Source organism: Larus michahellis, chromosome 1 (genome assembly GCF_964199755.1).
Source record: "Larus michahellis chromosome 1, bLarMic1.1, whole genome shotgun sequence".
In the NCBI taxonomy this organism is placed as follows: domain Eukaryota; kingdom Metazoa; phylum Chordata; class Aves; order Charadriiformes; family Laridae; genus Larus; species Larus michahellis.
In genome coordinates this window covers 50800327-50818862 of record NC_133896.1, presented here as the reverse complement: position 1 = coordinate 50818862, position 18536 = coordinate 50800327, and the positions used below count along the sequence as shown (strand labels likewise).

The 18536-nt window shown below is 48.2% G+C and overlaps 1 protein-coding gene across 1 annotated transcript in view; it reads left to right on the top strand.

Annotated features, from left to right (window-relative positions):
• Window positions 1-18536, top strand: part of NTN4 (netrin 4) — a 52687-nt gene that overhangs the window by 4502 nt on the left and 29649 nt on the right. The window contains exon 3 of the mRNA XM_074575444.1: window positions 18246-18533. Within this exon, the coding sequence (XP_074431545.1) occupies window positions 18246-18533 (288 nt within the window). The remainder of the gene's footprint in view (window positions 1-18245; window positions 18534-18536) is intronic.

Below are 18536 nucleotides of genomic sequence, written 5' to 3'. Positions count from 1 at the left end.
ATCCCTTGTCATTGAATGTATTTCGCAAGATGAATTCACATAATTCATTCCAAGCTGATAAAGGCATCGCCCTGCCCCTCACTTTGCTGAGGGGCTCGTAATCTCCCTCTTTTTCCTAAAAATTCCTCTCCCCTCTCCTGGGGAAACTGCCCAGCACAACTGCAAATAAGTCGGATGCTGCCGATTCCTCGGGAAAGCCAACGGGAACGTCATCGCTCTTGATGGTCTTCTCTGGGTCTTGCAATTGTGTGGTTTGGGGTGACGCAAATCAGTCCAACCTGGACCAAAATGCAACTAGGTTAAAATTAACGGTCACCACATTCACTTTTAATAGTGACCACCTTCGCTGAGAAGTAAGCATGTAACCAGTCAAAATAGCTACTGACCACACTGAAGTATGGTTCCCATAAACCAGATTAGCCAGGTAATTAAGGAACTTACAATTTATCTTTCTTTTTTTTTTTTTTTCTTTTCTGTGCACGCTTATGCTCTTGTGAAAAGAGCTTGACAAAATGAAGAAAAACGTCACATTTGCTAAGAGGAAAAATATATGGGAAGAAATCAGATTATTTTCAATATCAGAAACAGCAGATAATAAATCATGCATTTGGAGGTGCTACCAATAATGCTTTTCCCTTTGGTGCCTAAGCCTGTCCCGTGGTGCCAGAGAGCCTCCCCTGGGAACCACGGCCGTGGGGCTGTCCTCCGGGGTCCCCACTTGTGGGGAAGTCTCCCTAGTGACCAGCTCTGGACTTTAAAGGCTGCTCCCTCTAGTGGCCTTATTTAACGAGCTTGTCGGAGGGTTTAATGAAACTTAAAATTGCCCTCTGACCTAACTCAGAGAAAGGAGCAAATTCAATTAGTGAATCAGGTTATATCATTTTAGATTCTGCTGGTAACATGTTTTGAGGTGAAAGCCTGGTTCTTGGAGACCAACATTAATGTCTGAGAAAAATTACGTGTTCGGACGCCTTTGCAGTCATTTGGGGTCACCTCTAGCCATGCTCCAGCTAGGAAGCCACTCTCTGCAAAAATACAGAGAGCTGTTTGTTCACCAAAGTGCATCTCTTAGCTGCATCTCAGGATGCATCCAATGTCCTGCTCTAGGAGAAGCTGCTCTGTGCTCTTGTCAGCTCAGGAACCAGGATCTCCAGACTTACCAGACAGACCCAGGGTGGTTATTCCACTAGCCCAGAGAAGAGTTTAAATCAGATGGCTGGCAAGAGAAACTGCTGTCTTCCTCTATTCTCCTGCCTCCTTTTGCTCGTGCCCCCAAAAAGCTGCCTGAACTTCCTTTCACAGTGAAATATGTAAAGGGGCTTATAAGAAAGGTGGAGGAAGATGTTTCCCCAGGGCCTGTTCTGAGAGGACAATGGGCAATGGTTTTAAACTGAAATTGATTTAGATTGGATATAAGGAAGAAATTTGTTACAGTGTGGGTGGTGAGACACTGAAACAGGTTGCCCAGAGGACCTGTGGATTCCCCATCCCTGGAAGTGTTCAAGGCCAGGCTGGATGGGGCTTTGAGCAACCTGGTCTAGTGGGAGGTGTCCCTGCCTATGGCAGGGGCATTGAACTAGATGATGTTTGAAGGTCCCTTCCAACCCAAAACACTCTGTGATTCTGAGTCGGGGCTAACTACAAAGTGAGACCTAAAAAAAATGATGGATGTACCTTGATGGGAATTTTCCAGGCCCTCAGCATTCCTGCCAGTCTCTGTGTCCCACCACCTGAATCATAAGGCCTGTGATACAGGGCAGGGGCTGAAATCTATAGCTCTCAGGCCAGCCAGCAGGACGTGTCTGGGCTTCTCTGACTTGCACGCTCCTTTTTCAGCTTTCCCAGGGATAATTCTCAGGGGTGAGAAATGCAAGGCATCATGCAGGGCAGTATTTGTCCCGTTTGTGCTGGGTCCTGTGTAGCTAGCACCTCAGTGTGCTTTTCACCGTGGTCACCTCATTCATGTGCCTGCACACCAGGACGGGGTCTGGCGAGAACCTCTGCAAATTCCGACCTCGCGAGGGCTCCTCTGTAGGTTGGTGCAATGCATGGTGACAGTAGGATGGAGGTCTTGTGTGTAGAGACCGGTGCCTGTCTCAGGAGGGAAAGGAATTTGTTGTGTTTGATACATCTGCAGTAGCATGCTGCAAAACCAGACTATTTACCGAGCTTGCTCCTGTGGGATCTGTTCTTTTGGCATCGCTTTAGCTTGTGTTATTGCAAAGAAGCTATAAAAGTCAAGATCATTTCATTATTCCAGGTTTTAAACAAAAGTTGAGTCCAAGGGGCTGGAGCTTATAAGGTTTTATTTATATGGCACACTTCAGTTCCCTGCACTTAAACACCACTTTTTACCTGCAAAGTAATAACAGCAGCTTTCTGGTGACCAGATGGCAAGCCTGCATGCTTAGCAAATATCACATTTAATTTATTACAGTGCGCTACATTCCAGCAATTACTTGTAACTGCCAATGGCAACATGTATCTCACCTAAAGAAACATCAGAGTTTTGTGTTCTGTTTGGAGTTATGTTGTGCCGTACTCCCACTTCTGGTAGCACCTAATTTCAGACATATGGAAACAGTAATTTCACTTGAAACAGTGGTTTCAAATATGCAGTCATCTGAAATGTCCAAGTCTGAAGGGTATTATTTAATTGCAGCTCAGTTGCCGCCGTTTTCCTTAAAGCGCAAGCATAAGTTCTGCGAGTGCTACCGGATTTCTTTGTTAACTTTTTAAAGTTCTTTGGAATTGCGATGTAACAACTGTAACCCGTCATCCAAACTGCGCATCCCACCATCTGTATAGCACTTTCTCCCACTTCAAACGTTTCAACGCCACACGTGCGTTGCCAGGCGCAGAGTCGGGGCTCGCAGGGTTGTGCGGGACGGTGGGGTCTTTGCACGCTGCCCACAGCTCGGTCGCCTCCGCCTTGTCCCCCTGGATGAGCAATTTGCAAAGCTCAGGGGAAGGCTCAGGAGACAGCGTCTCACTCCAAATGGCGCCGGAGCTGATCCGCCTGCGTTTCTGCCGAGCATCACGGTGCCTGCGAGCCCCGTTTCAAGGCAGCAGCATGCAGAATCTCATAGTACTCGGGGGCTCACGGTCTCTTTTTTAATAAATCACGTGCTAATTTGGAACAAACATGTACCTGCTTCAGTTTTTATTGAAAAGAAAAGTCAGGCTTTTTGCATTTCTTCTGCCCTCGTCATCATGAGTCATTCCTTAGATGCCTAGTTCAAGTCTTATGACAAATATCCTCCCTCATCACAAATTTGCCATGATGTTGATTTTGAGGAGATTTATGTTACCGCAGAAAGCAAGCTGCCAGGCCTCTGGGTTCATTGCAAAGACCCAGAGCTCCAAGCTTGTGGAGAAATGAGAGATGCTGAATTGGCTCTGGGAGATGCCTTTCATCTTTCTTCTGTAGTAGAGTGGCTCTGGGCTTCCCCTTGCGGTGGTGGGACTGGGGTGGTGAAGGGCGCTGGGAGAGCGGTCTGTGCTCGGAGGTTGGCACCATGCTGCAGTCACCCAAGCTGGGTGCCACCACAGAGGTGGGGGAGGTAATGTCACATGCCATGTGTGGCACTTGGCAGGTCTACTGATGGGTAGAGTTACCTCAACAGGGACTTGGCAGGTCTCTGCTCTTCTTTGTTACCTGTCACTGATGCTGCAAAACTACCAGGCATGGTTGTGCTCTGCTTAGTGTGCACCTGAGTCCTCTACCCTGAAGCAGGCATGAGCTGGAGGATCAACAGCCCAATGGTGGGATTAGGAAGGAAAGGGCACATCCGGACAAAACCAGAGAGGAAAGAAGTTGAAGGCTGCATGGCACAGTGGTGATGTCAGGAACACTGGACCGATGCCCTGGGTTTGGTCTTAGAGGCTTTCTCAGTGGAAGTAAGCATGAGTTCACAGGTCAGCACATACTCAGAGACTTTGCCGATGCACATGCTGGAGCAACCTGGCCATAGTCTGGCCTCATGCGAAGAAGAACCACCCTTTCAGCAGCCAGGAAAGCTTCTCTGCAAGGATCCAGGAGCCAAACAAAACATCTGAGCCCCTCCTCGGTAGGGAACAGAGGAAACGAGGCAGATGGTGGGCGCCCACCTCCTGCCCCATCATCCCCAGGGACTCAGTCCATGTTCATAAAATCGCCTGCAGGCTGGCACTGCTTTTGGGACCTCTCACCACTCAACATCTAGGGCCAGGCTGTCCCCTGTCCTGGGCCCCATCCAGTATGGGTGAAGGAGAAGCAAGAAGGAGGTGGAAACCTCAGTACAACCAAGTTGGGTTTCCAGCAAGCTTCAAGCATCTGCCAGTTTGAGGGGTTGGATTTGCAACACTGATCAGCTGCACACAGAGGGGCCACTAAAGTCTTTCTCCATGCTTAATTTAGTGAATTAATTGTCTCACAGCAGCAGTTGGTTTAGCATAGGCAGAAACCTCTATATGCTGGCCTTATATGATCGGTGTTTTAAAAGAAAGGCTAAGTTTTAGCCTGAATCATCCAAATGTGCTACAAACCCAGAGTATTTCCACTGTTTTCCAGGGTGTAACCCTTCAGCCACATTATTGCAAGGGAAATCAGAACTGGATTCAGCAGCCAAACATAATCTGATCTAAGTAAACAAGATGCAGAAATAAACTCTCTCATGCTCAGATAGGAATGCCAATTTTTATTAGTAGGCGTAAAAGGCTGTCTTCCCTCCCATAGTTCAGATCGTATTAATATTTCTTCCTTTACAGCCTAATCTGATCGCTGTTAAGGGCTCATTGACAAGGGGCCCTTAGCAGATGTTAATTCTTTAACCGTGAGCGAGAGTGACTGTCCACTCTGCAATGCAATTATCTCATTCACTTTACATTCCCATCTGTGGTCAATTCAGATTAGCTCGCCTGAGTGTCCCCATTTAGACAAGCTCCAGGATAAAAGGACTTAGTGAAGCAGAGTCTCCTTGACAAGATTTTAGTAAATTAGTAACTTATTTGAGTGTTCATCTATTCAGAATACTGCTAATAAATCACTTTGAGACCTCAGCTATTGTTGCTGTTTGCTATTAATAGGAGAGGCGTATTTGCAGCTTGACTATATTCCAGCAACAAATTCTAATGTGCTTTTAACTTTTGAAACATCACATGCTGCTGTTTTACTGCGGGGTGTGTGTCTTGCTGAACATTTTATTGATCTCATGTGCCTCTGTAGCAGAAAAACCTTCAAATGTTTTGCCTCGCACTGTTACTGCATGCAGCCTGCCTCTTGTTCCTTAAGGATCTGGGCACCAGTCCTACTGGTTCTACCTGAAATTAGCTGCGTAGAGGACAATTAAATTGTGTCCTGCTACTCACAAGTTTGGCCCTGATAGACAGTAAGGAACTGTAACACTTGCCGATGCAAACAGGAGTTAAAGATGCTCAGTGATTTTTATTTTGAAGCCCTAATTTTGGGTTGTAGAAATACTATGTCGCAACCTAGAAGCCTTTGCCCATTTTTTTTGCCTGTCTTTTAGGCCTGAGTAAGGTTATCACTGCTGTCCTTAACTGAAGCTACATCTCCATTGCTCTGACATCCTCCAAGGATCTTGTGGGTCACGGGAGGTTTGAGTTCAGTCACTCGCAGGACTTGGGACTCCACAAAGAACCTGGGCAAATATGCAAGAATAACTTCAAAACAGCCTGGGATGTCAGCCCATTAGAAGGCTGCAAATGGCTTTTTTAATTGTTCTGTGCCACTGGTGTCTGCACAGAGAGAAAACAAAGGCCCAAACTGACACGAAGAAAAGAGGGAAACTGGCTGGTGTTCAGTTGTGCTCAGGACACATGAGGACGCAGCTAGGGAACTGTGTTTTCCAGTCCCATCTCTACACTTTGTAGAAGTGCATTTTGCGGGGGGGGGGGAACAACCACAAAAAAATCCTCTTTAACAGCATCTTCCTGTTCATTCGGTCTTTGGAAAAACACAAATTGTCAGTCTCTGTACAAAAATGCCACATGCGAAAGAGAGTTTGTTCAGCTAGGGGCCAGGGGTGATGGGGCTGATGGCCAGACCAAGCCCAACTCCTTGCATTATATCCGTGAATTTAGCAAAGCATGGGGGCCATTATTTCATAAGCACAAGAATAACGATTTCTAGGGGAAAATTTAATGAGACGAAGTAAACAAAGTCAGGCTGGAGTCAATGAAATGGTGTAGGAACCTGGAAATCCCAGGCTGCAGCAGCTGGCCATTCATCATGGGGTGGCTGGGGAGGGTTCCTGAGAGCCGAGCAGGATGCCTCCTTGCCGGCCCGCACGGCACAGGGCTCGCTGCTTGCAGCAGTGCTGGCAGCTGCGGCACACCAGCAGGATGCCGTCCCTCCACCAGCCACCTTGCTGATGGCTGTGGTGGGATGCATCTCTTGGCTTGGCCACCAAGCTTTCCCTCCTGGCAGGGAAGCCCGTCTTCCCAAGCCCTGTGCGGGGTTTCCACTGGCTTTAGCACAGTGAGGTGGAGGGGAGCTTCCCCCTTTAAATAATGGGGCAGCAAAAAGGGGATTCAGGGAAAAAGGGGAAACCTGAGCTTAATTTTTAATCTGTGCCTGAGAGGACAGGAGATGAGGGCAGTTCTGGCCACATGTGGAGACAAACCTTCAGTCTCCAGGGAATTTTACCATGAAAGGTACTTTCCCTCTAGAGATTGGGTGCCATCAGGGCCGAGTGACACAACTGCTATTTTCCGGGCACTGGCACCTGCTTTTTAAGCTTTCCGTACGTGGAGTACCAGGGATGATACTGTCAGGTCTCTGGGCCAGGTTGTGTCAAAACACTCCCTCTCTGCTGCAGGCAGTCCCAGAGCAGTGACATGTCCCTTTGCTGGGCCTCCCAGGTGCTCAGCATCTCTGGAGGACCAGGACACGCAAGGGGCAAGACGCTTCTTCAGCCTGCCTGGTGATCCTCCGCATGATTCTCCCCATTGCAGCTAGCCCACGGGAAGGTCTCATCATCTCCTTTTCTCCCTGGCTTTCCCAGTGCTTTTGACACTTGGAGGTTGGCCCTCCACTTGGCCAGCTCTTGAAATGCAGCCGTCCCTGGGATGGAGCATAGCCAGTGTTTAACAGTGCATATCGGCGGTCCTCTGTTGAGAACAGCAAGTTTCTAACAACGTGTGGATCAGAGCTTCTGGATCGGCCTCCAATTATGGCTAAAACAAATTATTCCTCAGAGTGAGCTTGACCGGTCTGTGAAAGGGGACATATTGTAGGCTGCCAACAGCAGGAGGGAATGAGTCCCAGGGCTCCAGGAGACCCTTTCCAAACTTCTTATGTAGGAAGTGAAGAGCACTGTACCCACACGAAACAAGAGGAATTTGGGTAGGCTGAATTTAATTCTCTAAATTGGCATCTGGCCTTGTTAGCAGGGACTATTGCTTCCCTTGAGAAAAGTGCTGAGGGGTTTTAGCAGCGCAGCCAGGGCTGCTCTTCAGGCACTGCACCCCACGGCTTCATTTTCACAGTTCATTTTTGGCGTGAAGGGCGGACTGGCCCACTTATTTGTCTCCCAGTTCGCTGGCTGGAAAGTAGGGCTGCCATGTTTCTCTTTGGGATTCCTGGATACAACCGGTTACACGGGAAGTGTGTAACCTAAAGCAGTGAATCGACACATCTCAGAAGTTTTGGATCAAAAGCTCATGGGGACTTAATCTGAGATTAATCGCTGTGCACAATGGGTGTCGGCGTGAGATATCCTGTCTACCAACATTCAAAATCCTACACAAATGGTGAAGTCCTGAAATTCTCCCTGGGCAACATTTCCAGGAAGAAAAGAAGTTAATGTCCAAAAACAAACTCACTAGACGCATATGCCACGGCTCCCTCACTGGTGTCTGCGCAGCGTCACTCATTGCTGTGTAGCCGTGAGTTGAAACGGCAGTGCTGTTTCTCATGGCCTTTTTGACTAGGCGTATTTACATATAATTCAGACAGGTGTTCTCTTTCCCAAAATTAAGTGTAGCTCATGGTAACTGGATGGTTTAAGCAGCCAGCTCTATAGACAGAAAGCCTTTTCATTATAGGCAAGAGCAATTGAAAAATATTCATGAAATCGGGTTACTCTTAGGTTGAAAGAAATCCCCTTGATCCCTAGTACTGTTGCAGGCATTCTTGCTGAAACGCTAACCTGCTGCCTTGCAGCTTTTGCAGTGCTGCATCATGCTCAGAAGCTGTTAAAGGAGTTATTCTGCAGCTCTGGGGAGTGAGCCAGCTTTTCTTACAGCCCTGCCTACAAACAAGCAAGTCCAGTTCTCTGTTGGGCTCTTTGGAGGCAGCTCCAGGTTTTCTTGGTCTTCCATATGCACAACAGGTACTGCTGGCAGGCCAAGGCTGAGAACATAAATCTTTGTGGGGATAGGGAAAGGAGGGGAATTGCTGGAGGGAAGAATATTTAAATACCATCTTTCTTGCCAAGCAGTCGAAGGACTTCTTCATATCATCAGCTGAAATGTGCTGGTTCATTTTCCTATGCGGGATAGTGGAGCCTTGGAAACGGTGATTCTGAAGATGAGAAAAAAGCAATAATTATTTTCCTTGATACTGCACAGTCAATGATATCATGCATCTGGAGGGTTTTGTGAGCCAAGAAACTGAGTGTTTTCTGTTTGATGAGTGAAGGTAGCGATTAGGCAAAATAAAACCATTGTGGAATAAACTGTCAATTCTTGGAGCAGCACTGTTAACTGGAGGTGAAGAAATCCAAGTGTTTTGAGCTGTTTGAGCTGGAGAGAGATTTTTCTGGTAAGAATATTGCCTCTGTGATCATCGTCTGCATGAAGACAGGCATGACCTAGCAGTGTTTCATTTTCATCTAACGGAATTGTGCTGAAGGGAAGCTGAGAAGATGACTCTTGTCTGACTGATTATTGCCAGAGATGTCATGGATCCTGGAGAAATCCCAAGGCTCTTGCCTATCTCTCCTCGTGCTTTTTCCAGCCCCCCAACCAGCTGGCTGCTGCGCATGAGTAGGAGTTCGTCCCATACAGCTTCTTGCCTTTGAGAATGGCATAAGAATGCCTTGAGTTTCCCAAAAGATAAACGTTGCCTTGGTATAAATTAACTTGCCGAGGTCCCCGCAAGGGCTGGTTATTTGAAATAGTTGTATTTTCCTCCTGAAATCTTCGTAAGACTGCCTAACTTTTGGATGGCGAGACAAAGGATTATTTGCCTTGTTTTATGCACTGTAAAAGATTGTAGAAGGTCTGTAGGCATGGGCCAAATGCTGTCCTTTGTTAAAATATATGAAGCAGCCATAACAGCTGCAGGAGTGCCATTTCTCCAGCATCTTGAGAAGCTCAGGGGCTGCTGCTAGTGGTTCGCGGTGGGTTTCTGTCACCGTTGCTCGGGGATGTGGACAGTGTGCTTTAGGCCGTTGCTTGAAGGACAGGCTCCACTGCTCACTTTGTTCTTAGTGTCTCTGATGGTCACCTCTCTGCAGTGGCCAGGCAGGTTTACCAACTTCTCTTGCTGTTTCATCTCACCCGAGTGATGCTGAAGTGTGCACCGTGAATGTGAACATGCAGGGGATGGTCAGAGGTCTCCAGGAGAAAAAGAGAATCTCTTCTTTCCTGCGATCCACTTGGTGTGACAGGCAGAAAACCATATTAGAGGAGCTGGTGGGTGATTATCTGCCCAGTTTAGGCTGATGAACTTCCCACACCATGTGAATTATTTACAGCATCTGCCAAAAAAATCTTTTTTTAGCCCAGGGTCATTGCAATGAACATAGCACAGAGAGGCACATGGGTTTCTCTCTTAAAAGCTCTTTTACTTGGTGTGGTAATACATCAAATAAGTCCGTTTTGTCAATAGAGCGTTACCAGCATTGTGGCTCTAGCAGTCTTCTTCACAGGGCAAGGAGTCCATGAGGCTTGATTTTGTGAAGGAACAAGATTGTTTTCATAAAACTTTTAGGAGCTTAACATCTTTAAGATATATTTTGCAAATGTTGAAGTTAGCCAGCAGTTTCAAAAGTTTTTAGGGTGGACTGATGGACAGGCACAGAGATACACATGCAGTGCAATGGCACAAGGCCTATTTCAGTAGGGAACTAATCTGAAAGATATGGCTGTAAAGGCTTTGCAAGCGAAACACTCCTCTGCAGGCACAGCTCTCCCCTCCAGGAAGAGCCAAGGAGACAGCCTGGCAGAAGGTGACCACACTGACGCAGAAAATGCTGGCATGGGGTTGAGCCCTCAATACTGAAACTGGGAGACAAGAAAAACCCATCTGCAGGATATCTGTCTCTCTCAGAGGATGTATGTGGGCAGGGAATATGGTGGTTGTTGTTGGCACTAGGTCTGGTGGTTAGACCATGCATCTGACAGATGAGACGCCTGAGCTGCTCCTGCTCTGGGAGGGCTGAGGGAGCCCTGTTAGACAGGGTGGCTTCTGTGCCTGAGGCTTCCTGATGTAAAAAGGGGTCCCCAAAGGTGTCAGGTAGGAATGTTGCTGCTCCCCGTAGGTACCAAATAGGATTTATCGCTGTGGAGTGGGTCTCACTGCTTGGCGCAGCAAACCTTGCAAGTCAAGCCATCCTCACGTGTACAGTAAGACAGTCTCACCTCAGTCTTGCATGTGTTGTTGGGTGTTAGGCTTAATTAGACTTAATTACTCTTTCCTGGGAAGGTGCAGTGGGATGAGCAGGGAGCAGTCCCAGCCCCAAGGCTCCTCTGTACCACCAGGAGGTGACCGAGCAGGGGTGAGCGAAGGAGGTGTGATGACACTCTCTCTGAAGCAGGAGCAGCTGGCTGGTGCTGGATTTTTGCAGCTAAATTTATATCCAATTCCCTCTGCAAGTGAAAAAAAGAAAAGGCTTATCAGGCTTTTGTGGTGATGATGCAGTTTCTTGGGTGGAAGGTGAAATCAGACGCCGTGGCAGGTTCGTGTTGTAGAAAGCCCCAGGGGGCACACACATGTCATATCATTGTTACTATTCTTTCAATTACCCATTTCTACAACTCAGCCTTATTGCCCCCTGTGAGCTTTCTGTAACACTTACCGGGAGAAATGATGACGACTTTTAACTTTTACATCTGTTGAGAAGGAAAACCTTAATTGGCCCAATAAAATTTCCCAGCTAAGTTTCTCCTGAACAAGACTAGCCAAGGCTGAAAGCGGTTGCCACTTCTGGGTAGTCCCTGTGGGAAGGGGCCTGGGCTGTTAGATGGTCTGGGCTGGCTGTGGAGAGAGGCACAGGGGGACGGGGCACGGGTGCAGGGACACAGGAGCTGGGGGTGGCAGAGGTGTCCTGGGCAGCGGGTATAGCTCGGAGCATCTCAGCTTGAGCCATGGTTGCATGCGGCTGCGAGCAACAGCCGGGGCCTGTGGGCACCAGCAGATGTGAAGCGATGCTGGGCACACAGCTGGAAATGCTGGGGTCGGGAGGTGGGGGACGAGGGCTCCCCTTCGCCTTAGCCCCAAGCGCCTGGCAGACGGTGCCTAACCTCAGCCATGTGCCGGGCTCCGGGGAAATTCTTCGGGAGGCAAAAGGATGAGGTCCTGGACGCGCTGGCAGAGCTCTACCACTGCCTTTACTGCCTACACTTTCAGAGCGTTGTCCAGGCACTAAATAAACCAGATAGCGTCGAGTGACATGGAGATTCAACAGGGCCCCATAATACAGGCCAATTAGCCACATTTATTTAGTGCCTGCGTACCAAGAGGCACTGCAGACTCCTAATGCAAACCTTTTCTGTTAAACACTTACCCAGATATCACATGCCCTTTTGTAATGTGGTGCATGTCCCTCCTTGCTTTTGCTCTCTCTCTACTTGGAGAAGATAGCAAACCTTACATTCTTTTTATTCTTCTTCTTATTTTTTTTCCTGTGTTCCTGTAAAATACATTGAAAGGAATAAAACCACCAGCAAAAATCAAATAAACCAGTAATGAATTTATCAAATGCCCATGAGCCAAATAGGTGAATCAAAAATATGGGTAGGTCATTATTATAGAGTGCTCACAGAGGCATTTTCATCAGACAATACAGGGTAGAGTCCATCAGTCTCTTTTGGCAAGAAAACACAGACACTTCATGCAGTGCTACCACCTTGGTTTTCATTTACAACCAAATAAAAATGTGGTTATGTTTTTAATATTTGTTTATTGCTTTTATTTCTGCTGTATTCCTGTTTGTTGGCTTGTTCCCATGCATATATGCTTGTTGAGCCTCCCGTCCGTTTTTTCTCTCTGTAATTTGCTAGTGTTGTCATTTTGTGAACCACCCCCTGATGCCTTCCAGGCTTGGAGGGGAGAAACTCTGGCCGAGGCCGGGCTCCCACTTGGAGTTTGGAGCGTGGCACCTCTAGCCAGGCACTGGGATCCGTGGAAGAGGCACGTGTTGGGGGGCTGCAGGTCCCTGTCCACGGCCTCTGTGGCTGTGCCTATTTTTGAAGGTCTGTGAGGAAGAAGCTTCTTGTGGATCAAGTGTGTCTCTTCAGTGTCGTGGCCATATGCGACCCAAAGGGCCCCACTTCATCAGTGTGGCCACTGGTATCTTGACAAAAGTCTGGGCCCTGTAGCTGCGGTGGGTGGAGGCTCCAGTGGTCTGAGACGCACCCGTGACTCATCGAGAAGGCTTTGCTGGCAGCAAATCTTTCATTGGATTTGTTGACTTCCTCAGGCAACCTTGACTTCAGAGCCTATTTTGTTGCTCTCAGCATCGTTCATTACCATTTTCCTTCCCACTGTGGATATATATAAAGATGTCCTTTCATTGCCTCTCGAGTGTAAACATACTAGGGTACTTCTTGCAAAGGGACTTTTATGTATTTATAAATCGAGGTCATTGTGGTGCAAGCGGTTACTTGAGTGCACCATGCTCATGGCTGCCGTTTTATTTATATACAGGGCTACATTATTGCATCTGCGGAATGGCAAGTAGCTAAGGCTTCTTGTGCCACTAAGACAAAATAAAGTGATCAACAGAGCAAGAGCTGCTCATGACAGCCCATAAGGAAATTGAAACGCTGTGAAAACGTATAAGAGGGCGTCTATGTAATGATGTGCCCGAACTGCAGACAGCTGGGAGCGGTCTGGCTGAAGAGCAGAATATTTTTACTCCGTGGCATAAGCAAGGCACCGCGGGGCAGTTTCTCTGCTCCCACTTCCCTGGGAGGGGAGAGGGCTCCCTCCTGCCACCCACCTGCCGGACATCCCACATGGAGGTGAACCCGACCTTCTTGAGGCATAGCAGTGGCATTCCTCACTCAGGGATTGCAGCCCATGGTTCCTATTTGGCTGTGTAGAAACACTTCTCCCCCACCAAAAAAATCCCCATGCAGCTTTTAAATCCCTCCTCCATTGATGGTCCTTCATGCAAAGGTTGCATTTATAGGACATGGAATCCAACAGCATTAATTCCATGTGACGTGGAAGTAACGTTACCCCAAATACTAGATATTTTGTTTTAAAGACAGAAGTTCTTTTTATTTGCCTCCTGGTTTGTTACATGTGCTGTTCAGATATGAGATATTGCTCGATACTTAGTTTTAAATGGAAGCTGAGATAAAGATTCGGTTCCTGGGACTGCGTTAAAGAAGAATCCCAAATATCGTAAGATTTACAGTGAGCTAGCAACACTGGGAATGAAAATGTCTTTCTGATAGGATATATTATGGCATGTCTAGCATAGAAGTCCTGTGGATTTTCCATTTATTACTTCCTACTTGTTCTACAAAATAGAAAATTTGGATTAGTGCATGCACATAAGAGTCACTGATGTAAAGATCCGAGTCTCCCACCCTTTGCTATCATACGTGGTGCTGACTACTGGGAGAAGTCACATCGTCTACCTAATGTTGTAATGATAGGTTTTGACACGTTGTTGGTAAGATACATACACAGAGACAGACTTGAGCAGAAAAGCTGCAGGTCTGGTCACCGTGGGGTGCTTTCTGATGAGGCTTGCTGCATGCAGATGGCCAGATTCTGCTGCCATTGCTCCACCGCCAAGGGGGTGTGTTCCCCTGAATGGGGTGGAGCTTTCTACTAGCAGATGCCTCACTCTGTGAAAACAAGAATGGTGTCATCTATCAAAAAGGAAGTTCTCCTGTACCTTATTGAGCTATTTATCTCCCTTGTGTAATCACAGCGCGGCTCTTTGGCAGGACCCTCGGGCACGGTTTCTTCCAGCACTTTTGGGATAAGAAGAGTAATGGACTTGATGGCTCTGCAGGCAGTGACTTCGCTGTGGGGGGGTGGGAGGGAACTGCACTCCCCCCGTAGTGTCTGGCTGAGGAGCTGCCCCAACAGCTAAAAAGCTGACATGACATGTGTCCGTGACAGCCAAGACCACGACTGCGGTGGCAGAGTCACTGGGGAGAGTTTCTCTCCCTGTTAGTTGAGCCTGGCACACATGGTTTCTATGTGGCTTTAGCAGGATAAACCCAGAGGGCTTTGGGAAGCTGTCAGGAAGAGGAAGTGATGGCTGTGGGTTGGGGACATAACCACGAGCATCCCAGAGCAGCTGGGGAGCCCTGGACCAACAGCGTCGATCAGAGGAGCTGGCTGCCTGCGGCCAGGCAGCGGGACCGAAGTCCTGCCCAGTGGCACCAGGGAGATGATGGGCTTGCAAAACCCCATCATCAGATGCACGTGTATGTCAGCAATGCATTCTTCTCAAATCCTGCCTACATGCTTCCCCTGCACCATTAAAACTAAAAAATATTTTCATTGAAGAGGCCTCTGGCTGTGGTGGCCAGGGGTGCCAGCAGAACCACAGGCGTGAAAACCCAGTCAGGTTTGCTGTGCGAACCATGGTTTGTTCGTAGACAGGATGCTGCAGTCCTGGGATGGTCCTGTCAGTGGGAGAATTGCACAGAAAAGTCCAAGGAGAGGTAAAAGCAGGAAAACTGTCACCCATGTATGTGTGTACGTGGGGCTGGGGTGCTGGGCAGCACAGGGGTGCAGACCCATAGCAGCTGTACGAGGGTGTTGTGGCCCCAGAGATGTGCTGACTTCTGAGACGGGCTGGAATAAATCAGCGAGGTTAACAACTGAACGGGGAAATCTTGCTGGGAAACACGTCCTTGACCTTATTATGCAGCCTCTGGGGGCTCAGCTCAATCGGCCTGGGGCAGAGCAGAGAATTGCTGTTTGTATGGCGTCCCACATGTTATAATGACTGGCTTGTATTTTATTAAAACAGAACTACTAGCGTCTGGGATGGAGGGATGAGGGTGTTTACTGTGTTGGCAGCGCTGAGACCAGGCTCACTGTGTTATGTTGCCCTGCTGCAGGGTCCAGCGCGGCTCTGGATCCGGGGCTGGGGATGCTGGGCATGGCGGGAGCGATACGGGGCAGCTGGGGGGAGCGGGTGAGAGCCCTGGGAATTACAAATGGGGCTCATGTTTAGCATCACTGTTTTCAAGTGGCCATAAAAAGAAATGTTTGTAACGTTTTAAAGCCTGAGAAGGAATACTGGCTCCATTGAAATCTGCGGTATAACTCCCCCTGAATTCCACACAGGCAAGATTTAACTCTCTCTGCACGAAGGCGCCTCAGGGTTATTGACTTCCTTGCTGTGATTGCCTTTACTAGAGCTGCAGGCATCAGTCACGCGCATTAAATGGGCATAGATAAACAAGAAAAACTGAAAATTATGAGAAGAAAGTCTGCTGCTAAATCTAGTGTTAAGTTGTTCCCATTTATGTACTTCCTTCACCATTCACATCCAAATCAGGACGAACAAAGAATTCTCTGAGATGCAATTTATATAATCGCAAGGAACCCAAACTGCTAATTTTTACTGAAAAATTTCAGCATGGCATTTTCCATCATCTCCACTAAAAGGAAATCAATGTCTTCAGTTTGGATGTTTCCCAAGGAATTTTCTTTCCATATGTGAAAGCATCTTGTGTTCACAAAGCCACTAACGAGTAAATGTGATCAGAATGACATTGATTTAAATTTGGGTAAATAACAAGCCTTGGGGAGGGGTGCAGGGCCTGGTAGTTGGGTTCTCCTGTGTTTCTGTTCATATCAGCTTGATATTTTTATTTTACGAGAGCAGAAAAAACTCTGTATGTTCCTGAAAGAGAGAGGGAAAAAAATGTTTTTAAAATGTGTCACTATTTACTAATATCCCTCATCAGACTCAACACTTCTGCACAAGGGGTGTAGCGCTCACCAGCCTTGCCCTCTGACCACCTCTCCCAGTTAACCTTCTCCCTTATCGACATCTTTCTGGCAGAAGACGCTGGAATACCTTTGGGAGGAAGCGTTTGCAGGATGGCAGCATGGAGATGCAGCCACGATGTCCGTGCCAGCACGCTGTGTCCAGCACCAGCAGGCCCAAGCCCCGCTGTCACTGGCACGTTGGTCGCGACCGTGCTTGGCAGGCTGACGGGATGCTCAAAAGCACACTGCTGCCATTCAGCTCCAAAACCAGCTCTAAATCTCCATCCAGGCCGGGACAAAGCTCCCTCCGGCTGGATCCTGGCAGTCCTGGAGAAAAGCCAGGTCGCGGCCAGGAGCGGTGCCAGCAGCCGCGGGGCTGGTGGAGGCGGTGGCTGGCAGGCAAAGCCCACGGGCAGGCAAGCTGGCAGCACCGGGGTCATTATTTCCAGGATATGTGAATCCTGGTGATATAAAAGGGAAGCCTTCGTCAGCTGAAGGTGTATCAGCCACAGTTGGGAGGAGTGGATTTAGGGAGAGGTAGCTGTGATCCCCGTAAGTGTTGCCGGCAGGCTCACACGCTTCCTTTTGCTGGGCACCTCCTGGCAAGAAACGATGGTCGCCCTTCGCTGCCTCACACCTCGGCAGGAGGCTGGCCGGCATTTCAGGTGGTGTGGGTGCTTATCGGCAGGGCAAGCAGGGTGGTTTGAGGAGGTTTTAAGCCGCTGCTGGGAGCAGTGCATCAAGCCATGAGACGGCATCACACACTCGAACACTCGTCGAGTGGCTGTTTGGATGTTGCTTACAAATATTGTAGTTCATCGGGCCTTTGGCGGCTACGCAGTGAAGAGCTATTTAACTGCTTAGAAAGTGTCACTGTAAATTAAATGTACAAGTAACTGATACACGTGTTGTAAATACGTTGTTTTATGTGAATGGTAGTTATATGAATTATATGCTGTTTCTGGTGTCACGCTTTAGGCAGCTAGACCAAGTTTAAAATAAACCTCTTCAAGAAAACTGGTTATTTTTATCCAGTGCTCTCAATTTTCAGCTTGAGCCAATATTTACCTATCCAATCAGGCCGAAGTTAAAATAAAGACTGACTGATAAGTATCTGTTTAAACTTCAGAAGCCCCCCACTTTTCTTTCTTTCTTATCTCGGTTTTCTCAACTATCAGCTTGCTGTCGCTAATTGCCATGCCTAATCACTTTTCCACTAGGAAGCAGCCTGGGACTGATAGGAGCCAAATATTTGGAAAACTGAGCTTTATTTGCTAAAAAAACCCCACCCATTCTGAGGGAGGGAAGATTAATGAAGAGTGCCCTGCCTGAGCATCACCTGCAGCACTGCTGGTCCCCGTGCTGGGCCACGCCATGTGCCAGCAGCACCAACCTCTGCTTTAAGTTAATGGCAAAATGTCGCTTGATACCCGTAGGGTCCAACCTTCATGTGGAAAGGGGCATAGGGGATCACAGGGGGTCACTTCGCACGCACTGGGGTGGAGGTGGATTTGCTGCTCCCACTGCTTGTGGAGGGGGAAGAGCATCACAAGAGCCTGGTGCATGCTCCCGGGGGATGCTCCCACCGCCATCCCAACCCCCAGCCCACCACAGGGCTGGCTGCAGTCAGCAGTCTGTGACTTCATCTACTTTGAAACAGGCTCAGTAGAGAGTTTATCAATGAACTGTCTAGTAAGACTTATTTATTTTTTAAAATAGCACCCCCCTAAATGTGCTCCCCTACCCCAACTTTCCATAGCTTGTGTCTCCCATGCCAAATGTATTGCTAGAAGTAGCTGAACTCTTCTAGTTGCACCTTCTGAAAATCAGCTTTGCAAATCTGAGTGTGCATCTGTATCACAAAAAAATGAAAACTGTCTTTAAACCAAAAGTAACAGCCTGCCTTGGCTATGTGCACTGTTATTTCTACCTTTTGTTGGATAGATACGAAACGATGATTAGTTTTGAGTACTCTACCTCTGCAGCTTATCTGTGTAATATATTCATGTATTTTCTTTAATTATATCCGTTTAACTTGATTAGTTATGGAGTTAAGACGTCCTCCTTTCTGCTTCCCTTGCTGCGTTTCTCTGCCCAGGTGATATACCGAGCCCTGTCACCGCCTTACGCCGCAGAGGACCCCTACAGCGCAGAAGCCCAGGAGCAGCTGAAGATCACCAACCTGCGGGTGCGGCTGCTGGAGCGGCAGGGCTGCCCCTGCCTCCCGGCCACCCCGGCCCCCCGGCCCCCGCAGCCCCCGCCGCCCCTGCACTACGCTGTCTATGACTTCATCGTCAAGGGCAGCTGCTTCTGCAACGGCCACGCTGACCACTGCGTCCCCGTCACCGGATTCAAGCCCGTCAAGGCAGCCGGCGTTTTCCACGTGGTA